The following is a 24,838-nucleotide window of genomic DNA, read 5'->3' on the forward strand; positions in this document are numbered from 1 at the left end:
AGGGGCTGTCAAGGTCACATTCAGCAAGCTCCCGGTTGTCATCGAGGACAAGGTTCACTCCTGTACTCCCTGCTTCTTCAAGACAGGAATGTTAGCGTAGGGGATTTAGTTCAGTGGGCTAGTGCTTGCCTAGTGACCCAAGGGTTTAGGCCTCAACTCTGAAAAGCAGAAATAAAAACAGGAGTGTCGATTCACAGTAGGGTTTAAAAACGTAGGCCCCCGACGGCCTGAGCTTCAGCGTGCCTCAGTTTCCTCTGCTGCAGAGAGGAAATAAGTACTCACCCCAAAGACAGAAGAGAGGGTCATCAACCATGCATCTGCCATACTCCGAGCGTTGCTCAGTCTTCTCCAATCTAAGCTGCTGATTCCTCCAAGGTTTCCCCATCTTTGTTGCCACACCGAGCCTTGGTTGTTTTCTGGCTCTTCAAGTATAGTAGAAGACCTCAATCTCCACACAGAAGGTGGCAGTTACTGACTGTCACCATCCCACCAACTGAATCCTCCATGGCCCTAAAAACCTACAGCCTTTGGTTTGCCACACCCTGAAACACAGAGAATGGCAACCTCTGTTTAACCAACACTGAACCTGCTTCTCTTTGATCCTCCAGTGAGCCCACTCCCTCCAAAGGGTTCCTCTGCTGTTTGAGAAATGATGGCTTAGGGTAAGCACAGACAAATCAATTTATCTCCAATCAAAATTATTAATGCCGAAGCTTTAGAGTCCTTGTGTAGACACAGTCTACTGGAATTGTGCAATTCCAGTTTTGTGTTCTCCAAGAGAATGTCGTTAATAAATCAATTTGAGAAGGAAAAAAAAAATAAAACCCTGTCCCAAGACTTTTTCAATAGAGGTAGACGCAATAAAATTATAGTACTAACAGGTGGAAAGATAATTTTCATGAGGATAGAAAATAGACTAAAAGGAGCAACCCTTAGGACACATAAAATCAATATACAATGCAATATAGTGTGATGTCGGACTGATTTTGAGTCTAGCTAAACTAACTCCCATGGAGACTGGCTTGCAGAGAAGAACAACCTGGGATTGTTTTAAAGCAACAACTAGACAGAAACTCTGAGATTCTGAATTTTTGTGCCGGTGATTTTACCCCATTCTGCATTCCTGGTTATTGTACCAGTGACCTAGCTGTCGGTGGGGACATACAGGCTGGATGAGTGAGAGATGATAAAGGAATGACTATGTCCTGAATAGATTTATTTCTTTGTTATTTTATTTTTTGTCAACTTGATACAAGCCACGGTCATCTGGGAAGAAAAAACTTCAATGGAGAAAATACCCCATTAGATAGCCTAGCATCAAGTCTGTAAGGGGTTTTTCTTGATTAATGACTGATGTGGGAGGGTCCAACCCACTTCCAACAGTGTCACCCCTGGGCAGGCGGTTCTGGGTTGTGTAAGAAAGTAGGCTGGACAAGCCATCAGCAGCAAGCTCAGAAGCGGCGTCCCCCATGACTTTTGTTTCCATGTGTGCTCTGAGTCCCAGCCTTGAGTTCCAGCCTTGGCTTCCCTGAGTGAACTGTGACCTGGGATGTGTGAGCCGAAATAAACCCCTTCCTCACCAAGCTGCTTTTCACTATGCTGTTTATCACAGCGACAGAAAGCAGACTAAGACAGACAGTCTTTAAGAATTTTATATTCTGCCGAGCGGTGGTGGCACACGCCTTTAATCCCAGAACTCTGGAGGCAGGGGCAGGTGGATCTCTGTGAGTTCGAGATCTCAGCCTGGACTACAGAGTGAGTTCCAGAACAGGCTCCATAGCTACTGAGAAACCCTGTTTCAAAAAACCAAATAAATAAATACATAAATAAAATAAAAAATAATAATAAAAATAAAACAGAATTTTATATTCTTACAATGTTGTGATACATAGAGCAAATGAGGAAAAAAAAACCCTACATATTCTTCCTAAAAAGAACACCAATGTTCTGTTGGAACATTGAAAACAAACCAAACAACCCCCAATTTCAACACCCAACCCAGTCAGGATTTTAGCGAGGTGTGAAGAGAGACACAGTTTTAAGGATGTTCCCGTGAGCAGGAATAACATTTATACCCCAAGCAGAAGCATGTTTGAAACCTTTTATTAAACAGGCAATGCATTGTGCAATGGTTCAGGACACAGACGCCTAGTGGAAAAATTTAAAAATTCTTCTTGGAAACAGTCTTTGAGTTGACAAACCCTGACACGTCCTGCCTGTCCTCCCCTTCTCAAGGGTGGACGTCTTCAGGAAACTGGATTGTCACGTAGCTGCTCTAATAAACGGCATCCCTGCTGTACCATAAACATCATGCCTATTAGTAAACACAAAAGGTGAGGATGGTCCACGGCAAGACAGTGGCCAGAGGCACTGGCTGATGACAGTGACAGGGAGACCTGGGACTCCTAAGAAGTTCTGCTTCTGCTCTTAAAGGGCACCTAACACGTGTGCCCTCTTCTTTACCATTCGCGGGCTGTCTGGGGCCTCCTTAGAACGGGGATTCTGAACTGATACCTCAGCTCAGGAAGGAGCTTTACAGGGTTCCTCCTGCTGCAGCCCCTCTGGCCCAAGACGAAGGCTGTCTTGTCGTTTGGTTCCACCTGCTTCCTCACTCTTCCCCAGCACATCATAATTTGTTGACAAAAATCAATCTTAAGTTTCACAGTCTGTTTGCCATGATTTATCGGCAGTTTTAAAACTAAGTGGTCCGTCAATGCAGTGGGCATCCTTCATCAGCAGGCTGCCAATCTATTTTATGATCTGGGGCATGTCGCTCCAAGCCTGAGATTTCTTTCTGGCGAGTTCCATCCAGGATGGCTGATCGGTACTCGTCGCATAACTGGCTCTCTTCAGCTGATGCAGCTCCTTCTCCGTCATTGCTGCAGCCTGAGCTGCTGGAAAGGGGACAAAACAGACAAAAGCAGGAGACAGGAGTGTGGATTTTCATGAAGTCTCTTGAATAGCTTTCAGTATATGTTACAGTCTCCTCCGTGTTCCAGGACACACAAGGCATTAATGTGTAAACGTGTGTAAAAGTGTCTATGACTGAAAGAGCTTAGGAGCAGGCTCAGATGGTTCCAGAGGCAAAGCGAGTTGAGGATGTTCAGCGTCTAACCACAGAACACCGGAGATAGGCTGCACATTGAAACAAGCCTCATACCTTCACAACCATACGCTTAAAGACAGCTTGGGGAGTTAGATCCTGTGTCTTTACAGTGCAAATAAATAAAATGTAGGGAATACTGGGATGTTGCAGATCTCTCTCTCTCTCTCTCTCTCTCTCTCTCTCTCTATATATATATATATATATATATATATATATATATATATCCATATAAATATGATTAGTGAGCTCAATGCCCAGTATCATTTAAGAGAGAAATGACACACACGCTACCACAGTGAGCCCAGAATCACATTCAAAAACAGTGTTTTATGATTTCATGTTCCCCAAAAGGCACATCTTATAGTCATAAGGTAAACACTAACCCACAACCAGGGAAGGGAATATGACAAACGGGTATGAGTGTCTTTCTAGTGTGAGGGAATGTTCTGTTCTTAGATTGCCACCGGACTCTACAGGACTCTACAAATATACATATCTCCCTGTAAGACACATCCACTGAAATGCACATTTAACATGCGTGAGTTTTATGATGTGTAAATTTTATCTCAATAAAAGCTGCATTTAAAAAGACAGCTCAACACAACAAAACAAAGCCCGAGTGCAAGAAAATTTTGATTATAATGATGCTAAAGTATTTGGAAAGTCATGCCAGTCTCATACCCAAGTTCTGATGGGACAGCGAGATTCCTCTCTGTAGTCCTTCCTTAAGGCTCAGCTTTGACCCTTGCCTCTGGGTCACAGGGGGCTTCGCAGGGGTCATCAGGAAAGATTTGCTTCGGACAAAGTCACCCTGCTTTACAGACTCCTATGGAGACACAAGAACGACACACAAGAGGGTAACTACAGGATGTCTCTCTCAAGATGAATCACGCTGCTGGCGCTTTCCAGAAGGGGTTCCGTGTACCAGCTCACCAATGTTACCCATCAAAATGCCAGAGCTCTCTGACTTGTGCCAGCTTCTTCCAGCCCACACGCACATGGTGGCTCCTTCCTTGCACCTACAACACAGCCTCAGCCCCAGATGGTGAACAGCAAGGATCCTATATGAGAGCCAGCTGAATCTGGTTTGGAACTAGCTTTGTGGCTTTGTGACATATGGCAAAATGGCAAAAAAAGCTGAACCAGGCTAGCATAACTTCCCTTCCCCTGCACTACATAAAGGTCTTCAGCCGTGGGTACAACTAGGGATTACATTAGCAGGAAGGGAAACAGGCCCCACTGCAACGCAGGCTCCCTTTCCCATACAGCAGAACCCTGTTTATCCTGCTGCTTAGTGGAGGGATACAAAAGCCGAGTCTCAGCCTGCTTCTAAGCAGTTGTTTGGGTCGGTGGAAGCTGTTTTCAGCTGAATACATAATGCAACCCTGAGTTTTCGCTGTGCAGCCCCAGGTGAAGAATAAGGAAACCAAGCAGGCAGCAGCAGGAACAGGGTTCATTCATCACTGCACAATGAGCTGAGATGGATCTGGTGACAGTGTCACCGTGTGTCTAAGGGGAGACTTTTTTTTTAACTGTCTTCAATTCTTCCAGAGGCTGAGCTGCGTTGCCTAGGAGGCCAGAGCACGGTGCTGTCTCCACTGCCTTTGTAACAGCCCACACAGGCAAAGAGCAGGCAGATTGCTCCTCTGTGGAAGCTAGAAAGTGACATATTGACTTGGCCTCACTGGTCCTCACGCATGTGTCAGCTGTCACCATAGGCACAGGCTCTGTGATGCTCACTCAGGATCTCTGTGATCATGCAGTGCCTGAGGTGCCCACTGCACCCTGCCAAGATCCCTCTCCCTCTCCCCTGCACCCAGCTTCACAGAAATAGTGCTTTCTCTCCGCACCTGGGTTTGCTTTCCAGTTTCTGTCTTTAGGATCCGTGACCCAGGCTTGTCTTCCTGGTTGACAGGCAGGTCTGGGGCTCCTCTTCGCTTCTGCCGGGCCATGGTGATCCAGGGTGGGGTGGGTTGCCCATCACCCCCAGGACCTGTAGCAGCAGGAGGCTGACCCTTTTCTGTGATAAAGGCGATAAGGGAGCAGTCATTAGGTAGACAGTCCACCCTTTCCTTCAATCACCCCAACTTCTCTCCCACACTACGAGTACTGTATTGCCTAGGCTCAGGGAGCAAGGTGAGGTGGGGTTGAGGAGTGGAGTCTAGGAGAGACCCCACTTTTCCTGACCCCTGAATCAAAGCCTCTCTGATAACATTATTTCTCTTCTTTAGCAGACTTTAGTTTTTCTAAAGATGCATCAAAGGGATTATCTCCTCCAGTCTCATCTGAGCCACCAAAAAAAAAAAAAAAAAATTGAATGTAACTGTCATCTCAACATGCATTTTAATGCCAATTTCTATCAGAGCATTTTGTCTAGAAGGAGAAAGAATGTGTGCACAGATAAACTATCTTTGACAGTCTTCATTTGGGTCCAATGCCATCCCCCCATTCCTGATTTACTCAACATGGTAAGCACACTAGTGTCCTAACAGCGTTCCCTTTGTGGGATGTGATGCCACCCATAAAATCATTTCATACTTCTTCCCTTCCTTACCCAGAGGCCCCATCACCTTATACAGGAAGTGTGAGGTGCCTGCATGCTTAGCAGATTGTGTTTCTCTTTTCCTGCTTTCCACGACATCCTCAGAGGCTCTCTCTGGGATTTCCTTTTTTCTTAAAGGGCTGTCTTTGCTCTTGCCTATCATTTCTTTACCCTTAGTGACCAGGGCTTCTCTCTGAACTCTCTTCTCAACTCTCATTCTCATTCTCTCTCTCTCTCTCTCTCTCTCTCTCTCTCTCTCTCTCTCTCTCTCTCTCACCTTCTCTCTCCCTACCCCCCTTTATTTCTCCCTCTCTCCCTCTCTCTCCCCTTTCTCTTTCTCTCCCTCCTTCCCTTTTTCTCTCCCTCCCCCCTCTCCCTCCTTCCCTCTCTCTTTCCCTCCCCCCTCTTTTTTCCTCTCTCTCCCTCCCCCACTTCTCCCCCCCCCCCACACCCCAGCCCCACCACACCGAGAATGCTGGCCAGAGGTAGCTGCCTCACTTGGAAATAGCTGAAAATTTCTCTCTGGGTCTGAACTTAATTTTCTCAGTTGTCAACAAATATGGAGCAGTTCTGATTGAGACTAAATTTACAACCAGAAGAACTTGCCATTCCAGTTTTAAATCTGAGGCCAAGAAGTAACCTGTCAGGCCAGGGCAGCCTAGCAGATCTAGTGTGTCCATGAGCTCCCTAACACTCGATTACTTCTTTGCCCAAAGGCACAAGTTCTGGCAAATTCTTTATGCCGTGCACTCGAATAATTTCATTTGAGCAAAAAGATTTTTTAGATTTGACCTAAAAATTTTCAACTGAGAATAAGGGGGGCTGGGAGGCTACGCGGTTAAGAGCATTGACTGCTCTTCCAGAGGACCTCCAGGTGACTCCCAACCATCTGTAACCCCGATTCCAGGGGTTACGTCACCCTCTTTGGCCTTTGTAGGCATACATATGGTACACAGACAAACATGTACACATAGAGAAAAAAATTAAAAGAAATGAGCAGAAAGTTACATGGAACAGCAGGGGGCATTGGTATCAGAAGAAGTCATTGAGGGTAGCTGGGACTCTGGAGTAGGATCAAGGATAGAACCTAATGAACCAGACCCAAGGCTGACACCTCAGGGGGACTGTGACAGCAAATATTTTCTCTCCCAGTCTTTGCCTGGAAACTGTGGTACCCAAAACAACTACATTAAACTTGGAGGAAAGCAATTCTCCCCTTGTATCAGGGTTATGCTGGTAGAATTCTATTCCAAGCCCAGAGGGATCGCCTGCTGAGCTGCCTGCCTGTCTGGAGGGTGTCAATGTTTCCAACTGTACTGGTGTGTGCCCATGTATCTACATTCATAGGCTGACCCACAGAAGCAGGTGAACCCTGCAGCTGCGCCAGGCTGTGCCAGGATGAGACAGGTGACCTACTCAGGCAGCACCACCAAACACTGACCTGGGCAAGTAGCCAAGATCTCTCACCATTTCTTTCCTTCTTGGTTCCTATGTTTCACCCAACATGGACCCTTCCCATAATGTTAAATCTGAGATCTTGCATCTCTGTCTCAAGTATGGGCAGAGCTGGGTGACAGCCATTCTGCTCTGTAACACGGCCTGAGTGACCTCCATGACTTCTACCCTCACTCTGTACTTGACAGCCACATTGGAGGCCGGGCTCTGGGTCTGTGCTCTACCTGGGCTGTGGAGGGGTAGAGAGGGGAGGACACAGGCCCTAGGCAGCACAAGGACACCTTCAGGGGCCAAAAATCTTGCAGGTGACAGTTTAAAGCAGGAACTCACAGGGTCAAGGCAGCACCATCGAATCCCTTCTGGGATTAAATCTGTTCAAAAGGTCAACCCCAAGATAACATAGATGTGTCAGTTCAAATGAAATCAGAGTCGAACGTTCCTTTATCTTTTCTTCCTCAATAAAGACTTAACTTCCTGGGGATTTGGTTAAAGATCTCTGACACCTCAGCAACCTCAGCACCTCCTTCCTGAGTGACAAGGTTAGATTGCTAAGTATACCTAGGTCTGCAGCCAACACCCCGGAGCTAAGCATTTCTCTGACTGAGGACCAGAAACCGCATGTTGGAATTTGTGCAAACAGAGGAAATCATCATTCTGTTAGCGAACGTTAGGACTTCATTACAGGAGCAGTTGATACACTGGCTCTTTATTTCAAAATTCCTTCCTCCTCATTAACATGCTCTCTTCCCTCAAGATCTATTTGAGAAAATATGTGTAAAGACTAATCCTCAAGACAGCCTGTCCTGGGGCTGGGTTTAAGGCCAGTGATAAGCTCCTGGGCAGACAGACTCCCTGAAAGTGGGTATAAAAGTTTCCCAAGACAACCTGCTAGCGACACCTCCCAGGTGTTGGTAAACAGTCAATGCAGAATTCCTGCCCCTCCCCCACACCCCAGGACAGTGCCTGCCACCCTTCAGTGGGTCTCCCTTCTGGTGTGTGCTGAAGAGTGCTGGCTGCTGTCATTGTTGTCTTGTCATTGCTGGTAAATAATAAACAAATGTAAACAACCACCTTGTCAATTCCAGTTTCCTAATCACTTCAGAAAGACGGGGAAGCCAAGGCTTATGGTCCTCCTCACACTGCGGCAGAGCTATCTGTTATTTAGAAGATCTACACTGAGCCGCTTCCCCAAGTCCTAACCACGGAACCATTCCCGGGAAGTTCAACCTGCAGATGGCAAACACTGCCCATCACCTAAATCCACTCCTTTTTCTTGGTTTTGGTGCCTATTAAAATTCAAACTTAAGGTACTGTTTTTTTGCTTGTGTTTTGTTTTTCCAGAAAGAATCCTAGAAGTGACCAGCTGAGGGACAGGAGGTGAAATGCAAACGGTGGGCCACACCCCACAAGACCCCGGCACAGAGCTGAGCCTGGACGCACACACAGCTGTGGGCGGGAAGCAACCAGCCGAAGGGCGTGAACTCCAGTGACTCCCAGCTTCTTTGGCTGAGAAAATAAAGCAGATGTCTGCTCCGAGCAAACTCGAAACAGGATGTTGTCTCCACTTCTTAAAAACTTCATGTGTGCTGCCCCCTTTGAAGCAACAGTTTGCACATGCGCATGTATATGTGTGCACGTGTGCTTGTGTGCATGTATATACAAGTTCATGTGTGTGTGTGTATGTGTGTGTGTGTGCGCGCGCGCGTGTGTACATAAAGGCCAGGGGTTGATATCAAGTGTCTTCCTAAATCTATTTTTTGAAATAGGGCCACTCACCTAACCTGGAGCTCACTGATACAGCTAGACTGGCTGTCCAGTAAGCCTCAGAATCCCCTAACCCCCAGTGCTGGGATAACAGGCAAATGGGTATTAGGGATTCAGTTCACGTCCCCATGCTTGGGAGGCAAATACTTTCACCGACTGAAGTCATCTTCCCAGGCCCTAAACTGTCACTGTAAAAATGTATATCCACAATTCATTCCCAAGTTTTAAAACTGTCTCCAGCAAGAAGGGGCCTAAGTTTCTCAATAAGACCTCTGATCTAAAGTGGATGTACTATCAACCCTGTCTCTCAAGTGGTTGAAGTCAGAACAGGGGACCATGCCTCTGTACTTCAGTAAAGCCCACTCAGTCCTGTCACGGGCTTTTAAGATCCCCAGCTACTGCCCTGATTTACATGATGGGCATGGGAACTACAGACAGAAGCTAAGGGGACCTCTAGGGCAGACATGGACCTCATGTCCTGGGAATAGACAGGGCCTTGTGCTTGCTTCAGGGCTTATATTGGGCTTCCTGTATGAAGGACTTCAGCTCTGTTCTTAGAGCATTCACTGATGGGTTGTTTGTCCTGGTTCACAGACCACTACTGGTCAGCACACACTTGTGGGCTTTAGTGGCTTCCCATCAGTTCTGACCAGCGGCCGCTGGGCAATGTTAGAACAGAACTCAGACTTGCAGTGTCTGCTGGAGGCTTTATCTCAAAATTCTGAGCATTTTTGAAAGCGGGCCAGGGCTTTCCATAAATCAAGCTCCCACGTGACATAGAGCTGTGTACTAGATCCAGCTCTGAATGAAACCACCGTGCCTTCCTTTCCCCATTCAACAGAAAATCGATACCCATGGCTCACCGACTCCCCATTTGAGGATGCCCTCCTTGCCAAACGGAATTCCCAACTCCGGATCAGGCGCTTGTCCGGTTACCTGAAGATATGAATTTGGCAGGACAAAGCTGAATTTCTTGGTGTGCATATTCCCTGATGAGATGCAACACGAGGGCCTTCTGCCTTCTGTGTCCAAGCCTGCACTGTGCACGTGTCTCTACTTAGTGCCACATGTTGGGGCTTTTTCTTGGTGTTCTTGGTGTTTTTATTTTCACACAGGCTTTCCCTGTGTAGCCTGGGTTGGCCTGGAATTTGCTCTGTAGACCAGACTGGCCTCAAACTCACAGAGATCCACCTGCCTCTGTTTCCCACGTGTGGGATTAAAGGTGTACAGCACCCTACCCCGCTGTTGTCAGTGTCTATCATCACACTTAGAGCAGCGCTGATGTGCTGCTCAGAGTTCCCAAGAGCAAGGCTGTGTCTTCCCATATTGCACAAGAGAGCATGTGTTCAAAAAGGTACGTCAGTCATGAGTTACAGGGCTGACAGCTGCGGGTTCAGTGCTAAGAGATCGAGGACACAGGAGAGTTGTCTTGGAACAGAAACACAGAGAGACTAGAGCAAGATAAGCTGATTCTGAGACCAGACACTCACAGGAACCTCACCTTGTATTTCCCCTAACTTTGACATTCACCGCTCTGAGCCAAGTGGTGGTGGTGTGTGCCTTTAATCCCAGCACTCGGGAGGCAGAGGCAGGCGGATCTCTGTGAGTTCGAGGCCAGCCTGGTCTACAAAGTGAGTTCTAGTTCAGCCAGGGCTGTTACACAGAGAAATCCTGTCTCAGAAAAACAAAAACTAAACAAGACAAAAACAAAAAGGAAAAAAAAAAAGAAATTTACTGCTTCACTACTCTGCCCAAATATCATATTTGGATTTTTCTATACCTAGATTATTCTTCAGTAAAATGGAAGGACAAACAAGGAGATTGGAGAGATGGCTCAGGAGGTAAACGGCCTACTGTGCAAACATGAAGGCCTGAGTTCAGAACCCTAGCACTGACATCAAAAAGCTAGATATGATGGCATGCACTTATAATCCCAGTGCCGGGCAGGCGCTCAGACCAGCTAGTCCTGCCCAATTGGTCAGGTCCATGTTCAGTAAGAGACCCACTCTCAAGAATTAAGATGGAGAGTACTCGAGGAAGATATTCCATATCTGTCTCTGGCCTCTGCATGCACATGTGTGTGCATACACAGGAACACAAACACATGCATATGACATATAAATACACAAAAGTAAAATCAAGGTAGAAAAGGAAACTATAAGATCATCAGGTGCTAGGCATTGGTTGGGAAAAGAAGTCCAGCTTCCTGCCCAAACAGAGAGACAAGGTGGACCTTCACCTCAGAGTCATTTCCATGAAGCAAAGAGAAGAAGGGTATCAAGGGACTTTGAAGGAAGTCCCTTCCCTCACTGGCAGCTCCTTCATTTTCTTTACCCTCTCAGGCTCCAAGGCATCCTGGGAACTAGCTCAATTTGCTTTTTTGAAGACTGTCTCTCGCCCCACTCCCTAGCTCTCAGCACAGATACCTATCTCGTCTGAAATCTTTTTCCCAGCCACAGTCAAGGCCACAGGGACCACGCTGTCCTTAACCTGTGACTTCCTCTCTTGAGGTCACGAGAGGGTCAGGAGGCACAGGCAGGAGCTCCTTGCTTGACTCCGCTTCCTCAGCCCCAGGCTTCTTGTGGTTTTAATTTCTACCCACAACCCAGAAACTCGCCTTCGCCTGACCTACACAACCGCTCTCTCAGTCTTTACACCCACAAGAGGGGAAGAAAAGAAAGCCTGCCAGGCTAGTGAGATGGCTCCGCAGGCACAGGCTCTTTCTGCCAATCCCAAAGACCTGACTTGACCACCCCCACCAAGACCTGGATGCTGGAACAAAAGGACCATGACCCAAAAGTTGTCATCTGACCACACATGCATCATGAGTCATCTGCCTCTAAGCATATACACAAATATTAAATACCTAAAGTGTAATGATTCCTAAAGTGCCACTTTAAGTGGTCCTGTCCTATTCCAGGATAGTGAGAGCTGGTGAGGATCCAGTGAGTTCCTCATTCTTTCTGCCACAGTCGGCTTCTACAAGGTACTTCCCATCCCCACATCTGCACAAGGTTCGCCGTCAAGCTGCAGTACACAGAAAAGCAATTCCTATTTCCACAACCGAGGGCCTAGTTTCTGGTTTAGTGTTCTAGTTTGTTGTGTTTCAAGGCTCTCCGCCCAGAGGTAAAAATATGTTGAGAAGGCGGTGACAAAATAACAAATGATTCATAGCTGAGTGAGGTATGCGGAGTGGGGCCAGGAGTCCGGTCATCCGTGCGCGGGCACATTTACTGGGGGCACCCGGAGGGAGAGATGATCTGTCAGGTTCTGTCCCTCACTCAGGCATAGCTAGCTGCTCAATGCTTGGCTAGGTAAACTGAGCAGGTGAGCATGCTAGATCCAGAGTATATTGCTTGTCTCAGCTGTCACCAACTGTGCAATTAGAACTTGTCTCTGGGCCCAAAGCAATGACCCTGGCCCAGCTCTCAGCCCAGAGCCTGCAAGTCTCTATCCCCTGCCTCAGATGGAACTAGGATCTTGCAAGAACACAGGATATGGGGACAATTATTTGAAAATAATTTTGCGTGGGAAGAAAAAACTATTATCTTGTATAACACCTTCTCCATACAACCCAAAAGACCCGCAAAATGCCTTCCAGGAGATTCCTTGCCCTGCCCCTCCTGAGAACAGCTAAGAGCAACTGGAACTTCTTGAGAGCCACTTCCAGTGGCCAGGAAGGAATAGGCAATCACTTGCAGGGATGGCCTTCTCCACAGCGCGAAGATCTGCCTTCTATTACACAACTGGGCCCTCCCTCACCAAGCCCTAGCAGGTGGGCAAGGCCTCCCCACCAAAGATATGGTGGGAACTGAGTTCTACTCAACGTGGCTTTTCAGAGAGGCACTGTTAGCCTTCGGTCAGTGTATCAAAGGACCTGACAGAACCAACTCAGATAGAGGAAATACTTATCTTGATTTCACACTGTCAGGGTTTTAATCCACTTGGCCCCATTGCTTTTGGCCTCTGGTGGGAAAAGATACGAAGGCAGAAGCCTGTGACAGATGAGGCCTGTTTACCTCATAGGAACCCGTAAGCAAAACAGGGACAGGAAGGAACCGCGGTCCCAACAATCACTTCAAAGTTTCACCACCAATGACTTAATCTGCTTCCTTTAGGCCTGCCTGCCAAAAGTTCCTCTCACCCCCAAAAGGCTCATTAGCTGGACCAAGTCTTCAACACATGATACATCGTCCCTTAAGGGACATTCAAGATTTAAACTCTAGCAAGCATGATATTCCTAAGGACCTTCCCAACCCTCTTCAGGATCTACATTTCAGATCCTGAAGCTTGTGGAGTAAAGTGGCTTGCCCAGGATCACTTGTCCAAGATGGTTGGTTTGAAATGTCAACATGTCATGACTTAGGATCATCTGAGGTGTACACCTCAGTTGAGGATCTGTCTACATCAGGTTAGCCTGTGGGCAAGTCTTACTTGTCTTAATAGATGTGGGAACACCCACCCCAAATGTGGGTGACACCTTCTGATAGTAGCCCAGATGAAGGGGACACAGAGGAAGGAGAATTACTTTATTGCTGGTATTAGAAATAAGTTTCTTCCTTCCTTCCTTCCTTCCTTCCTTCCTTCCTTCCTTCCTTCCTTCCTTCCTTCCTTTCCTTCTTTTTCTTTCCTTTTCTTTTTTTCCAGGCTTCCAGCATGGACTGAGGTCAAGGGTCAAGTGTCTTTCTAGGAACCTTCCTGGCCTTTAGTGCCAGATTGATACTACTGAGGTACCTAGCCTTGTAGATGGACCAACTACTGGTTCATGGCCTCTCTGGTATGAGGCAGCCATTGCTGGGCGACTCCAACTGTTGCTGTATTCAATCTTAAGGTTCTTGGTCTTCCAAGTGCACTGCTATTGGTGGACGAGTCTGACTGTATTGTATAAACCAGTTTAGTAAACCCTTTATTCCTCTAGAGAACCCCAATACCAATGGCCACTGTGTAACAAGATGTGAACACAGCCATTCACTTACAGAGCCACATGTACCCCATAAGGTCCCACATGTTTCTAATACACCCCCTTCTTCCCTATTGGACTTCCACTTTGAGAGACTAAGATAGAGCTACTCAGCCTGGGCTCTGTGCTGTCTCTGAAGCTAGTAATTCTATGCCATGGCGGGGCTGTTCGTTGGAGAATGGTCACCATCTTCCTCCCCCCACTCCACCCACTTTTTGACAACCAAGTTCATCTCTAAAGATGGCCAAACATCCACAGGAAGACAAAACTGCCCTAGGTTGAAATCAGAACACATAGTTCCTGCAGAGCTGAGTCAAGCTGAGTTACCTGTTCCCTGAAGGCAAGGCATCTGAGCTGGGTCTGGGCTCCTTTCTCAATGACTGCAAGTCCAGAAGGAGTGGGTGGGAGAATACAAGAGTTCTTTGACTGACACTTGTCACTATCAAACTGGTCTTGTGCTATGCTTGACAGATGTCTAGAAGGGATCTGGAAAATCCCTGTCAGCTTCTATGCCTCTTGGGTTTCAGCTGCTCTCTAGAGTTCTTTTTTGTCCTCTTGGTAGCTCACCAAAGAGGGTTTGGAGGACTCAGAAAGGTCACAGGGAAGCCTTATCTGACAAACATCTCTAAGTGGCTGGGATTGACCATCAGTCCTCCAAGGTGCTCAGCTACAGGGAACACATGCCCAGCCTCCCAGGAAGTTTCATAACATCTCCTAGGAGACTCAAAAGCATGGGAGGTGTCTACACCTGTCCCAGTCCATGCACTGGGGATCACAGAGCTGTGGCTATGCTTGTCATAGAAGTTCTACAAGGTCCCTACCTCACAGGGGAGGTAGGTAAGTCGGTCCTGGGCTGCTAAATTCTGCACACACTGTCTAATGTCCTCAGTCTGAGCTAGGATGAAGAATCCTCACCGTGGTTTGTTCTATGCCACTGAGACGAGGAAAACTGGTGCTTCCTTGGGAAGAGAGCTCTGTGCTGTGAAATGGTATCACACATCACAGGTAAAATCTTTGCTGGTCTGTGTTCCCAAAACTCATATTAGCAACAACCTCATTTTACGCTTTGAGTCTGAGACACTCAGCCGACTCTGGAGTGCAAACCCTTCAGATTCATGTTGCTCAGGTCAGGGTCATGGGTGCCTCACACAGCGAAGGTGTGGGAGACGACGAGAGCCTGGGGCAAGGCAAATGACTTAGAATGCAGAACTGTTGTCGCTGGGCCTAACCAAAAACGTCACGAGTGCCCGACCCAGAAATTACAACTCCGCTCCACATGGGCTGGGAAGGCAGGGAGAACTTTGGAAGAGGAACACCCCACAGTTAGATGTGGGGAGAGAACAGCAGGGGGTCAGATTAAAGATGGGGAGTTCTGTGCTGGGGTCTGGGGTATGGAGGGAGAGAACCTACATAGAGTTTGCTAAGCCCTGGGTTCAGTTCCCCGTGCTGGGACAAACACCAAGGGAGCACTGATGGGTAGGGGGAGAAATGAGGTAAAGCAACAGTACTTCCTGTTGAGACCGGTTGAAACTCACTGACCCAGTTGCACAACTTGACCAACATTTTTCTTCCTTCAGGCCAGGTAGGGTGGGGGGACAGACTAACAACCTCACCTACTACCCAGGAGGTGGTGGGTATGGGGACCCATCTCCACTGTGCTGAAGATCAGTGCAGTCTTCATGGAGGACAACCTAGAGTCACTTAGTGAACAGGGAACAGGAGTCCATTTGTGGGGATCTGACCCGGACAGTCCACAGCGTGACGCAGCAGTGAAATGGGCCAGTGACCGCAGTATAGTGACCGCCGTAGTCAGGGTTTCTATGGCTGTGATAAAACACCATGACCAAAAGCAGCCTGGGGAGGAAAGGGTTCATTTCAGTTTCCACTTCCACATCACAGTCCATCGCTGAAGGAAGCAGGGCAAGAACTCAAGGCAGGAATCTGGAGGTGGGAATTAATTCGGAGGCCATGGAGGGGCGCTGCTTACTGGCTTGCTCCCCATGGCTTGCTCAGCCTGCTTTCTTATATCACCCAGGACCACCAGCCCAGGGATGCACCAGCCAACAGTGAACTGAGCCCTCCCACATCAACCATCAATCAAGCAAATTCACCACACTTGCCCACAGGCCACTCTCGTGGGGGCATTTCCTCCATTGAGGAGCCATTTCTAAAATGACTCTAGCTTTTGCCAAGATGACACAAAACTAGCCAGGACAGTGACCAAGAGAAAAAAAAAGTTTCAAAACAAGCACAGTGCCCTTCTTCAAGTGGAACCCATAGTAGACAGTGCTGAAAATGTTGCGGCCAGGCCACTCACCGGATCATCAAGGACTTCCTTGCTTTATTGTGGACTTCGGATATCAAATGGCAAGCCAGTGTGAATAGCACATGGTGAAAAAAGTCATGCATGTGCCTGTCCTAAAAGGTCAGAGCCACAACTGCAGGGTGTGTGGGAAGGAATGGGCACAGGTCTCTTTGCAGCGGCTCTTTCTGGAGGATGGGATTGGACAGCGCTCAGAAAAGGGTGGGGAGGAGGCTTTGCGCCTTGTATATTTAAGTGTTAAACTTTACACACAGGAACATTCTCCCTTTTTGTTGTTAAGGTTTGAGCTTTAATACATGCTTAGATTCTGAAAACTGTCAGGTATAGGATGTAGATTAGAGTTGATACTCTAAAAAATTCTCGTGTCCTACTGCATGGTAGGCGACCTGCAGTAAAGTCTGATCTGTCTTCTTCCCGATTTCATTTTCTAATGCCAGGAGCACGTGTGGGAGAGGTTGTTGTGCTAGGAAGCTTTCAAGGACAAGAAGCCGGGTGTGTGTGTGTGTGTGTCTATCCACTCTTCCTCCACAGTGAAACATCTCCGTTTCTAAGAGGCACACACTTGGAGGAGCACAGGAAAGGCCCAGAAACATGGAAAGGATAAGGCTAAAAAGGAACCGAAGCGAGCAGAGATGGTTTCCTAGAAAAAGAATCAAGATACAGGTGGGTATTCTTCTAAAAGAATTAAACTAGGTCCAGAAGATTGAATGTAGAGTTTTGTGCACGCAAGGCAGTGCTGTTAGTGTTTTGTCAACTAGGTTCATCTGGGATGGGGGAAGCTCAGACGAGAAAATGTTTCCATCAGATTGGCCGGTAGGAATGTTTGTGGGGCATGTCCTTGATTGATAGGGGAGGAACCGGCTCATTGTGGGCAGTGCCACCCTGGGCAGGTGGTCCTAGGAGCTGTAAGAAAGAGAGCTGAACCCTAGTCTGGAGGCAAGTCAGTGAGCAGCTGTTCTTCTCGGCCTTTGCCTCAGTTCCTGCCTCCCAGTTCCCGCCCTTCTTGAGTTCCTCGGCTGCCTTTAATGATGGACTGTGATCAGGGTGTGTAAGCTCAATAAACCCTTTCCTCTACAAGTTGAGGTCATGGTGTTTTATCATAACAATAAAAAACCAATTAGAACATGAGATAATCTCTGTACCCCTTAAAAACATTACTTTGAGGCAGAGAACTGCTGAATTGTAGTGGCTGCCTTCCAACTGGCCCCTGGTGGGCCTCTGCCTCCCAAATAGCTGGAATTACAAGCAGATGCCAAAATAGCAGGCTCACTGCTAACTCTTTCTGTGTCTTAGAATTTTTCTAAACAAGACACTACCACCTTTTAAAAAATAACTCCTGCCATGCACGTGGAAAGCTGTTTCTTGGCCTGTAATGTAGCCTCTGAGATGGATCGGTCCAACAGGACAAAGGAAGATGTCTTGGAAAAGGAACAAGCTGGCTAACCTAGGCTGTCTTCCTCTCACAGCAAATCAGCAGCCTGTGGCTCAGGTCTGTATGCAGGCCTGCTCTGTGCCGAGGAGCACACACCCAGCATCATGCTCGGGTAATCTCCTGATGCCCAGCCCTTTGGCAAACTGGGCTCCGGTATTTATTACAATATTTCCTGTGCCTCCTGCCCTCATCCCACTGCTGAAAGGTTTACTGTTCCCTTCAAAGGGAACCCGGGGTGTGGAAGGGCAGGGCAAGTATCAGCACTGGGGACAAAGCAGCTGGAGACGCGGGAGTAGTTTAGTTCACCCATCTGAGACACCCAACACTTTCACTTTATGGTGCGCACCTGGGAGGAGCCCTATCTGTGAACTCTGGACCAAGTCCCTGCCACCACGAGGGAGGAAATAGCACAAGGCTTAAGAAGCGGATGAACATTACCATTAGATCTTTCATTATCTATATGCTTTATATGAATTAAATTGTCTCCAGCTGCTATAGTTTGGAACAGCGAGGATGAATGTCGAAGTCATAGTAATAAGAGAAGCCGCGAACAGAGCCGGGTGTGGGGACTCTTTCCCAGGTGAGGCTCGACCACACAGACCTGAGCCTCTGCTCTGGTCTGTCTGAGGCAGCCTGCAGACCCCGCGGTGGGGTTGAGGAGAAGGGGACCAGGCAGCGTTCTAGTCCCGAAGCTAGTCTTTCACATCACAGCCCCTGAGAGGATGGGTAATTCCTATTCTTTTCCCCTTTCAGGAAAATACAAACCATTCCTTGTGCCCAGCAGAGGAACCCAAATGCACTCAACTTTGGGATCCGTTGCTATTTCTGTGGATTAGAAAATGTCAGTGTACACAGATGGGCAAGGCAGTTATTACTTGGGCAAAGTCCTCACTAAATGAAGACAGTCTCACCTTTGTTTAAGTCAGAGCAATGCACAAAACACGGGTTCTCTGCACACCATTCCAGGCACATTTATTTATTTATTTAGGCCTCATTATTTAGGTCAAGCTTGCTTCCGATTCATAATCCTTCTGCCCCTGCCTATCCTGGTCATTTTATAGTGTGGAAGAGGTCGTACATAATTGAGGGACCAAACATCACCCCCGAAGCTTCTCCCCTTTCAGCTCTAGCTGTGACCCTGAGTTCTGTTCGCTTGCTAGGCCCTTGAGAGACATTTCCAGTCACGGACCATGGGTGCAGATGGTGATGATCTCACACTTTCACCTATAAAGCAATTCTCCTTGCTATGAAAACAGCTTTTCGAATTGCTCGACAGCTGCCTCAGTAACACACGGAAAATGTGCAGAGCGAATCCTCAACTAGGACCTGCCCCTCCCCTCAAAGTCTCTGTTGGTGCAGTGGCAAGGAAATCACCGAACACTCATGACTGAGCCAAGAGGCTCAGCGACCAAGAAAGCTATGCCCTAAGGTTCTGAGATCCTCCAGCAGCCTCTTGGAACTCAAAGTGCCTTATATACTCCATGCTTTACTAGCTTCTTGTGGACACAGAAAACATCAGTTTATCTTTGAACCTGTGTTGACGGCATTTCCTCGAGAGCATTTTTTCCTGTGCCTGCTTCTGCTTTTCAGGGTTCTGGATTTCTCAAGACAGCCACCAAGCTTGGCTTCCTCTCTGTCCCACAGTGCAGAACTTAAGTGGATTCCTATAGGAGCTTCTTAAAAATAGCCTGGAACATTTTAAAATAAAGTTTGTCATGGAGAAACTGTTGCTAAGGTCTCCAGTCTCTCTGTTAAATGCATGAGAGAGAGAGAGAGAGAGAGAGAGAGAGAGAGAGAGAGCGCCACCAGTTGTATAGTTTTATTTTCCCATTAACATCACAAGCCTGCATGAGTGATTTCTTTAACTGGGTTGCAGATACTCACTTTAACAGATTTCTTTGGATCTGGAACTTGATAAATAAATCAAAGAGGGATACAAATCATCTATTTTGTCTCTGTTCGTCTTAAAGACAATCTCCCTTAAAGGCTATTAAACGGTGCCTCAAACCTAATATCATCTCCCTTAGCGGACAGGAAGTCACGGCTGACCCTCTTATGAGTCCAGCCACACACAGTATGATTTCCACGTGAGGTCACACTGCAGAGGCCTGATTAGAGTAGGGGAAGAAACTTTTTCTTGGGGGATAAGGTCGGAAGAACTTTCCCAAGCCAGAAGGAGACTAGGCCCAGGGAAAACCTGCACTGAAATCAGCACTCCCAGTGTTGGCTTTCTGAGACCCAAAGCAGGAGAGACTCTTGCGTCATCCCTTAGAGCCCGGGGAGATTCAGTTTTCAGATTTTTTTACTATGTCTACATGCATGGGTTTTCTGGATCCACACACAATCCTGGTATTTGACCGTTATCTTCATTATATTCCCGACTCCTTTAAAATATTCATTTGTACTTATGTGTTTGGGTATGTATGTTTGTAGCATGTGTGTGTGAGTCCGGGTGCCTGCAGAGGTTAGAAGAGGAAGCTGGGATTACAGGCAGTGAGCCCCCGGTGAGCCACCAGACATGGATGCTGGGACCCAAACTCCAGCCCTCTTCCGGAGCTGCAAGCTCTAGCCAGCATGCTAGTCCCACGACTCCGGCGACGGTGACTGAACCCCGGGCCTGTGCAGGCATGAATGACAATCTTGCTCCCTAACTCTCAAACATGTCAGCGGTGCTAACAGGATTCGATCTTTTCTTCCATTTCTCTTTGTACTATGGTCTGTGTTTTTACAGGTTTCATGAGTGCCCCCAGCAACACATTCCCGCAAACACTGTTTTGCTGACCCATCTATTCCCAACAGCACCACGGAGGGCTCTTACCAGTTCCCTGCTGGGGCGACTTCTCCTTTCTGGGCTCGGGAGGCAGGATGACCGCTATGAGTCTCTCAGACTCCCCAGGGCTGGCGTCCAGGCCTGCGGGTGGGTACTGCAGGGTGAGGCTCTGCAGGAGCGGCTTCCTGGGCAGGGGTGGCTTGATACTGGACTGCTCAGGAGACCTGGACTTCCCTTTCCCTTGCCCATTGGGGGACCTGGAACTTCGCAGTGTTGGAGCAGGAGCAGCATGGCTCTGTTCATCCTTGGGGTGCAGGGTCAAGCCTCCTCTCTCCAACCTGACTTCGGCGCTGTACCTCTTGACGGCTTTGGCCTCCTGGGCAGAGCCATCTCTGTACTTGAGTGAGAGCGAGGTGGACCGTAGCTTGACTGGGAAGGGGCTCTGGTCCTCCCCTGGGACTGGCTCCTTCACAGAGGAAGCACACATATCAGTATCTTGGAGGCTGCTGCCTGGTCCTGCCTGGCCGGCCCCCATGTCCCTTGAGTCCTGAGGGTCACCACCCACTGCCTTCCTGTCCTGGGGCTCTGGCAGCACCTGGAGGTCATCAAGAGCTGCCTCGCTCTTCCAGGCAAGGCCACTCCGTAGTAAGGGTGCACGGCCCCCTGCAGGCGCATGCCCGGAATGTTCCAGAAGGCGAGAGCTGCTGGTGCGGGCACGAGCTCTGCTTGAGGTCACAGAGAACCTCTTAACACTGCGCTGTGGCTCAGTACTCCGCTCACTCTTCCTCCCCACGCCTGTCTTCTCTGGAACCCCCGATGCTGTAGCCTGTGCAGGCCTGGGGCGGGCTGGGGGCACAAGTGCTCTGTCCTGGACTCTGGGGCTGGACTCTTTCAGATGAGACTCTGCAGGGGACCCGCTGGGAGTCAAGACCTTGTGCTTCAGGCAGCTCTTGGGTACCGGAGGGCTCGGGGGAGGGACTGTGCATGACTCTGTCCCTGCTTCCTCAGGCCTGGGTACCACCAGGGTTAGCTCCTCCTCCTTCTGAAGACTTTGGTCCTGTCCCTCTGTATCTGAAGGTGTCTCCAAGTTGGTGTCAGTGACAACCTCAGGAGGTGGTGCCTCTCCCTTTGGAAGTATTGTGTCCCTACTGGGAGGTGCCATGTTTTCAATGGAAGGTGACATATCTCTCTCTGGAGGTGCCATTATCTTCTTGGGAGGTGCCACATCTCCCTTGGAAGGTGACATATCTCTCTCTGGAGGTGCTATGATCTTCTTGGCATGTACCACATCTCCCTTGGAAGGTGACATGTCTCTCTCTGGAGGTGACATGTCTTTCTCAGGAGGTGCTATGATCTTCTTGGCGTGTACCACATCTCCCTTGGAAGGTGACATATCTCTCTCTGGAGGTGCCATTATCTTCTTGGGAGGTGCCACATCTCCGTTGGAAGGTGACATGTCTCTCTCTGGAGGTGACATGTCTTTCTCAGGAGGTGCCATGATCCTCTTGGCAGGTGCCACATCTCCCTTGGAAGGTGACATGTCTCTCTCTGGAGGTGACATGTCTTTCTCAGGAGGTGCCATGATCCTCTTGGCAGGTGCCACACCTCCCTTGGAAGGTGATATGTCTCTCTCTGGGGGTGCTATGTCTCTCTCTGGAGGTGTCATGATCCTCTTGGGAGGTGCCATGTCACTCCTGGAAGGTGACATGTCTCTCTTGGGAGGTGCCATGACTCCCTTGGGAAGTGTTGTGTCTCCCTCAGGGGGTGTTATGTCCTCTTTGGGAGGTACAGTCTCCCCCTCAGGAAGTGCTGTGTCTCCTCCAGGAAATGCTGTGTCCTCAGGTGCCACTGAGTCCTTGGGAGGTGCCATGCCTCCGTCAGGGACGTCAGTAGACAGTGGAGTTTCCACATCTCCAGAATCACAAAAAACCTCCTCAGACATGCTTTCCACTAGGGGACACAGGCCTCCAGAGGACAGTTCTTCCTTCTGGATTTCACTGTGGGGAATATGGTACGGAGAACCTTCTGGCAGAGATGGGGTCTCTGGGCACGGAACGGAGACTGCCACGGGCTCAGTGAGCTCTGGCGTAGCCCGATGGCTTGAGGGCTCATCTCCAGGAGAGCCTCCCTCCTCCATGCTGCCACTGACGGCTGCACTGTGCTGTAGGCGAGCACGCCTGGCACAGGCCCCTCCAGGCAGCAGCAAGGTTGCAGGTCCCCCAAGCTCAGGCCTTCTGCCCAGCATCAAATCCCACTGCCCGGAGCTGGGGTCCACTTCTGTGTTGACCCGGAGCAGTGGTTTCTTTTCATGTTCTTCCTCCTCCAGGGTCCATGACAGGTCACTCAGTGATTCAGACTGTGCCCTCTAAGAGAAACAGAGGTGAGGGTCATCAACACTGCGGCAAATATTAGAGCCCACCGCTTCTTGGCTTCCACTAGGACTAAACGTGGTTTAGGAAACACAGGAGCTCCCAAGGACTGACGCTGAAATAGATGTCCGCGCAGGTATCTTCAGCTGCCCTTATGAGTTCACATGGAACCTTGGTTCATAAACTCAACAGATCCACGGCAGCCAGGCCCTCAACATAAATGCACCTCATGCAGCCAGATACGTTATCACACACCTTTAATCCTAGTCCTAGGGAGGCAGAGACAGGCAGATCTCAATGAGTTTGAGGTCAACTAGCCTGGTCTATACATGGAGTTCTAGGCCAGTTAGATCTATACAATGAGATCTCCCCCACCAAAAATAGCACAGCTCTTGAGTCCAAGCCACAAAACAAATGGTGCCTGCCTGCCTAGAGCCAAACAGAGGGGCTGCGACCAAGACACAACAACTGTCTGCTTTGTGTTCTTCATTAATTTCATTTAACTCTAGACTGATCTGAGTGAGGAACGGATTGCCTTTGTCTTTTTGTACTTGGAGATCCATGGGTCCAAAGGCATAGAAACTTTGGCCAAGATGGGACTGACTGGCTGTTAATAAGAATCCCAGGGGACCAGGCAGTCTTTGGTCCCAGGGTTTGACACCAAGTCGTCAGACAGCATTGCTCTCCAGGGTTGTGTCTTCATTAGAAAGTCAGATGCTTTTCTTAAAAAGTTATTTGTATCAGGTTAAACATGACCTGTGGTTCAAACTGTGAACCACAGAATAAAATTCAAACAGCCTTAAGTTCTCTGGTCTTACACTCAGGTCAAGCAGATGCTCTGGACCTCCAGGACATTCTGCTAGCACCTGCTGACTCCCTTTTACATCCTGCAGATAATTTGCCTAAGCCAATGATGCCTCCTTCTCTGGCTCTCTAATGCACTTGGTAGCCTACAGTGCCTTGTGGCATCGTTTTTCTCCTGAAAGGCCTCTGGAGTTTAGATACTGCCCTGGCTTCTTCTTTCTTATCAGGCACTCAATTCCTCCCCTTGGGAAGAAAATGAAAATCAAGGCAGACACAGGTCTTGGAAAAGCAAGATGTGAAAATGATTCCAAGGGTAGTGTCCACGGTTGATTATTGTAAAATGTTCATGACATCAAAGCTGGGGGATCATTCAGGTTGTTGTATTAAACAGTGCCCCGTCTTGTTTTCTAAGGTAGGAAGTGTAACCTTGAGTGCGTTAGAATTGGTTCTTGTTGCTGATATTTTGTTTTTATCACTGTGATGCTGGGGATCAAATCCAGGGCCTGATGCAACAAGGAAAGTGTTCTCTAACCCCAAGCTACATCCCCAACTGTTATTTTAACAGTTTCCAGCTGGCATCTGCTTGCTAAAGATCACCACGAACCTGGGATGTCTGTGGCCATACCTAAGCTAACTTTTGCCAAAATGAACAATTCTCTTCTTTTGGATTTCAAAAGAAGTTGAAGATGCTTTTGAAATACAAGACTCAAAAAAAAAAAAAAAAAGAAAGAAAGAAAAGAAAAAGCCGGGCGGTGGTGGCGCACGTCTTTAATCCCAGCACTTGGGAGACAGAAGCAGATGGATTGCTGTGAGTTCGAGGCCAGCCTGATCTACAAGAGCTAGTTCCAGGACAGGCTCCAAAGCCACAGAGAAACCCTGTCTCGAAAAACAAAAAGAAAAAAAAAAGAAGAAAAAAAAATGAAATACAAGACTCTTGCCAGAAGCTTCAGGTTCTTGACTTGGCTATGTCACTGGCCTTTTGCTACTATAGGAAATGATTGGTATCGAGGGCTCAGTAGGACATGGGTCACGATTGGAAGCCATCTATCACAGAACCCAGATCCATTCAGCAGACAGCTGGGATCCAGTCTGGCTAGCACACCTTTCATCTGAGTTACTGGCAGCCACAGGAGGCAACCGTGGTGGTGGGGGGGGGGATGCGGCCATATGAAGACTGGCGGGGGGTGGGGTGGACTGTCCAGAGGTGGGAGTCAGATCCCGAGTAGAGCCCAAACGGTGGAAAAGCAGCTCTGCATAGCCTAGAACCTCTGGCTATCTGCATCAAGGAGGAATTCAGCCTCCCCATCACTGCC

The 24,838-nt window shown here is 48.4% G+C and overlaps 1 protein-coding gene across 4 annotated transcripts in view; it reads right to left on the reverse strand.

Moving 5' to 3' along the window:
• Nucleotides 1-2,087: 2,087 nt before the first annotated feature.
• Nucleotides 2,088-24,838, reverse strand: part of Cracdl (CRACD like) — a 125,554-nt gene continuing 102,803 nt past the window's right edge. For 3 of the 4 annotated variants that reach the window (XM_085679534.2, XM_085679535.2, XM_087898076.1), the window contains exons 7-10: nt 20,401-22,717; nt 4,957-5,126; nt 3,788-3,932; nt 2,088-2,894 (exon numbers count right to left, since the gene is read on the reverse strand). In XM_085679534.2, coding sequence (XP_085535660.2) covers nt 2,749-2,894; nt 3,788-3,932; nt 4,957-5,126; nt 20,401-22,717 — 2,778 coding nt within the window. In that variant the 3' untranslated portion in view covers nt 2,088-2,748. The remainder of the gene's footprint in view (nt 2,895-3,787; nt 3,933-4,956; nt 5,127-20,400; nt 22,718-24,838) is intronic. The other variant, XM_087898077.1, reaches the window with a different exon arrangement.

The sequence above is a fragment of the Myodes glareolus genome, chromosome 18, assembly GCF_982192425.1.
Source record: "Myodes glareolus chromosome 18, mMyoGla1.1, whole genome shotgun sequence".
Taxonomy (NCBI): Eukaryota; Metazoa; Chordata; class Mammalia; order Rodentia; family Cricetidae; genus Myodes; species Myodes glareolus.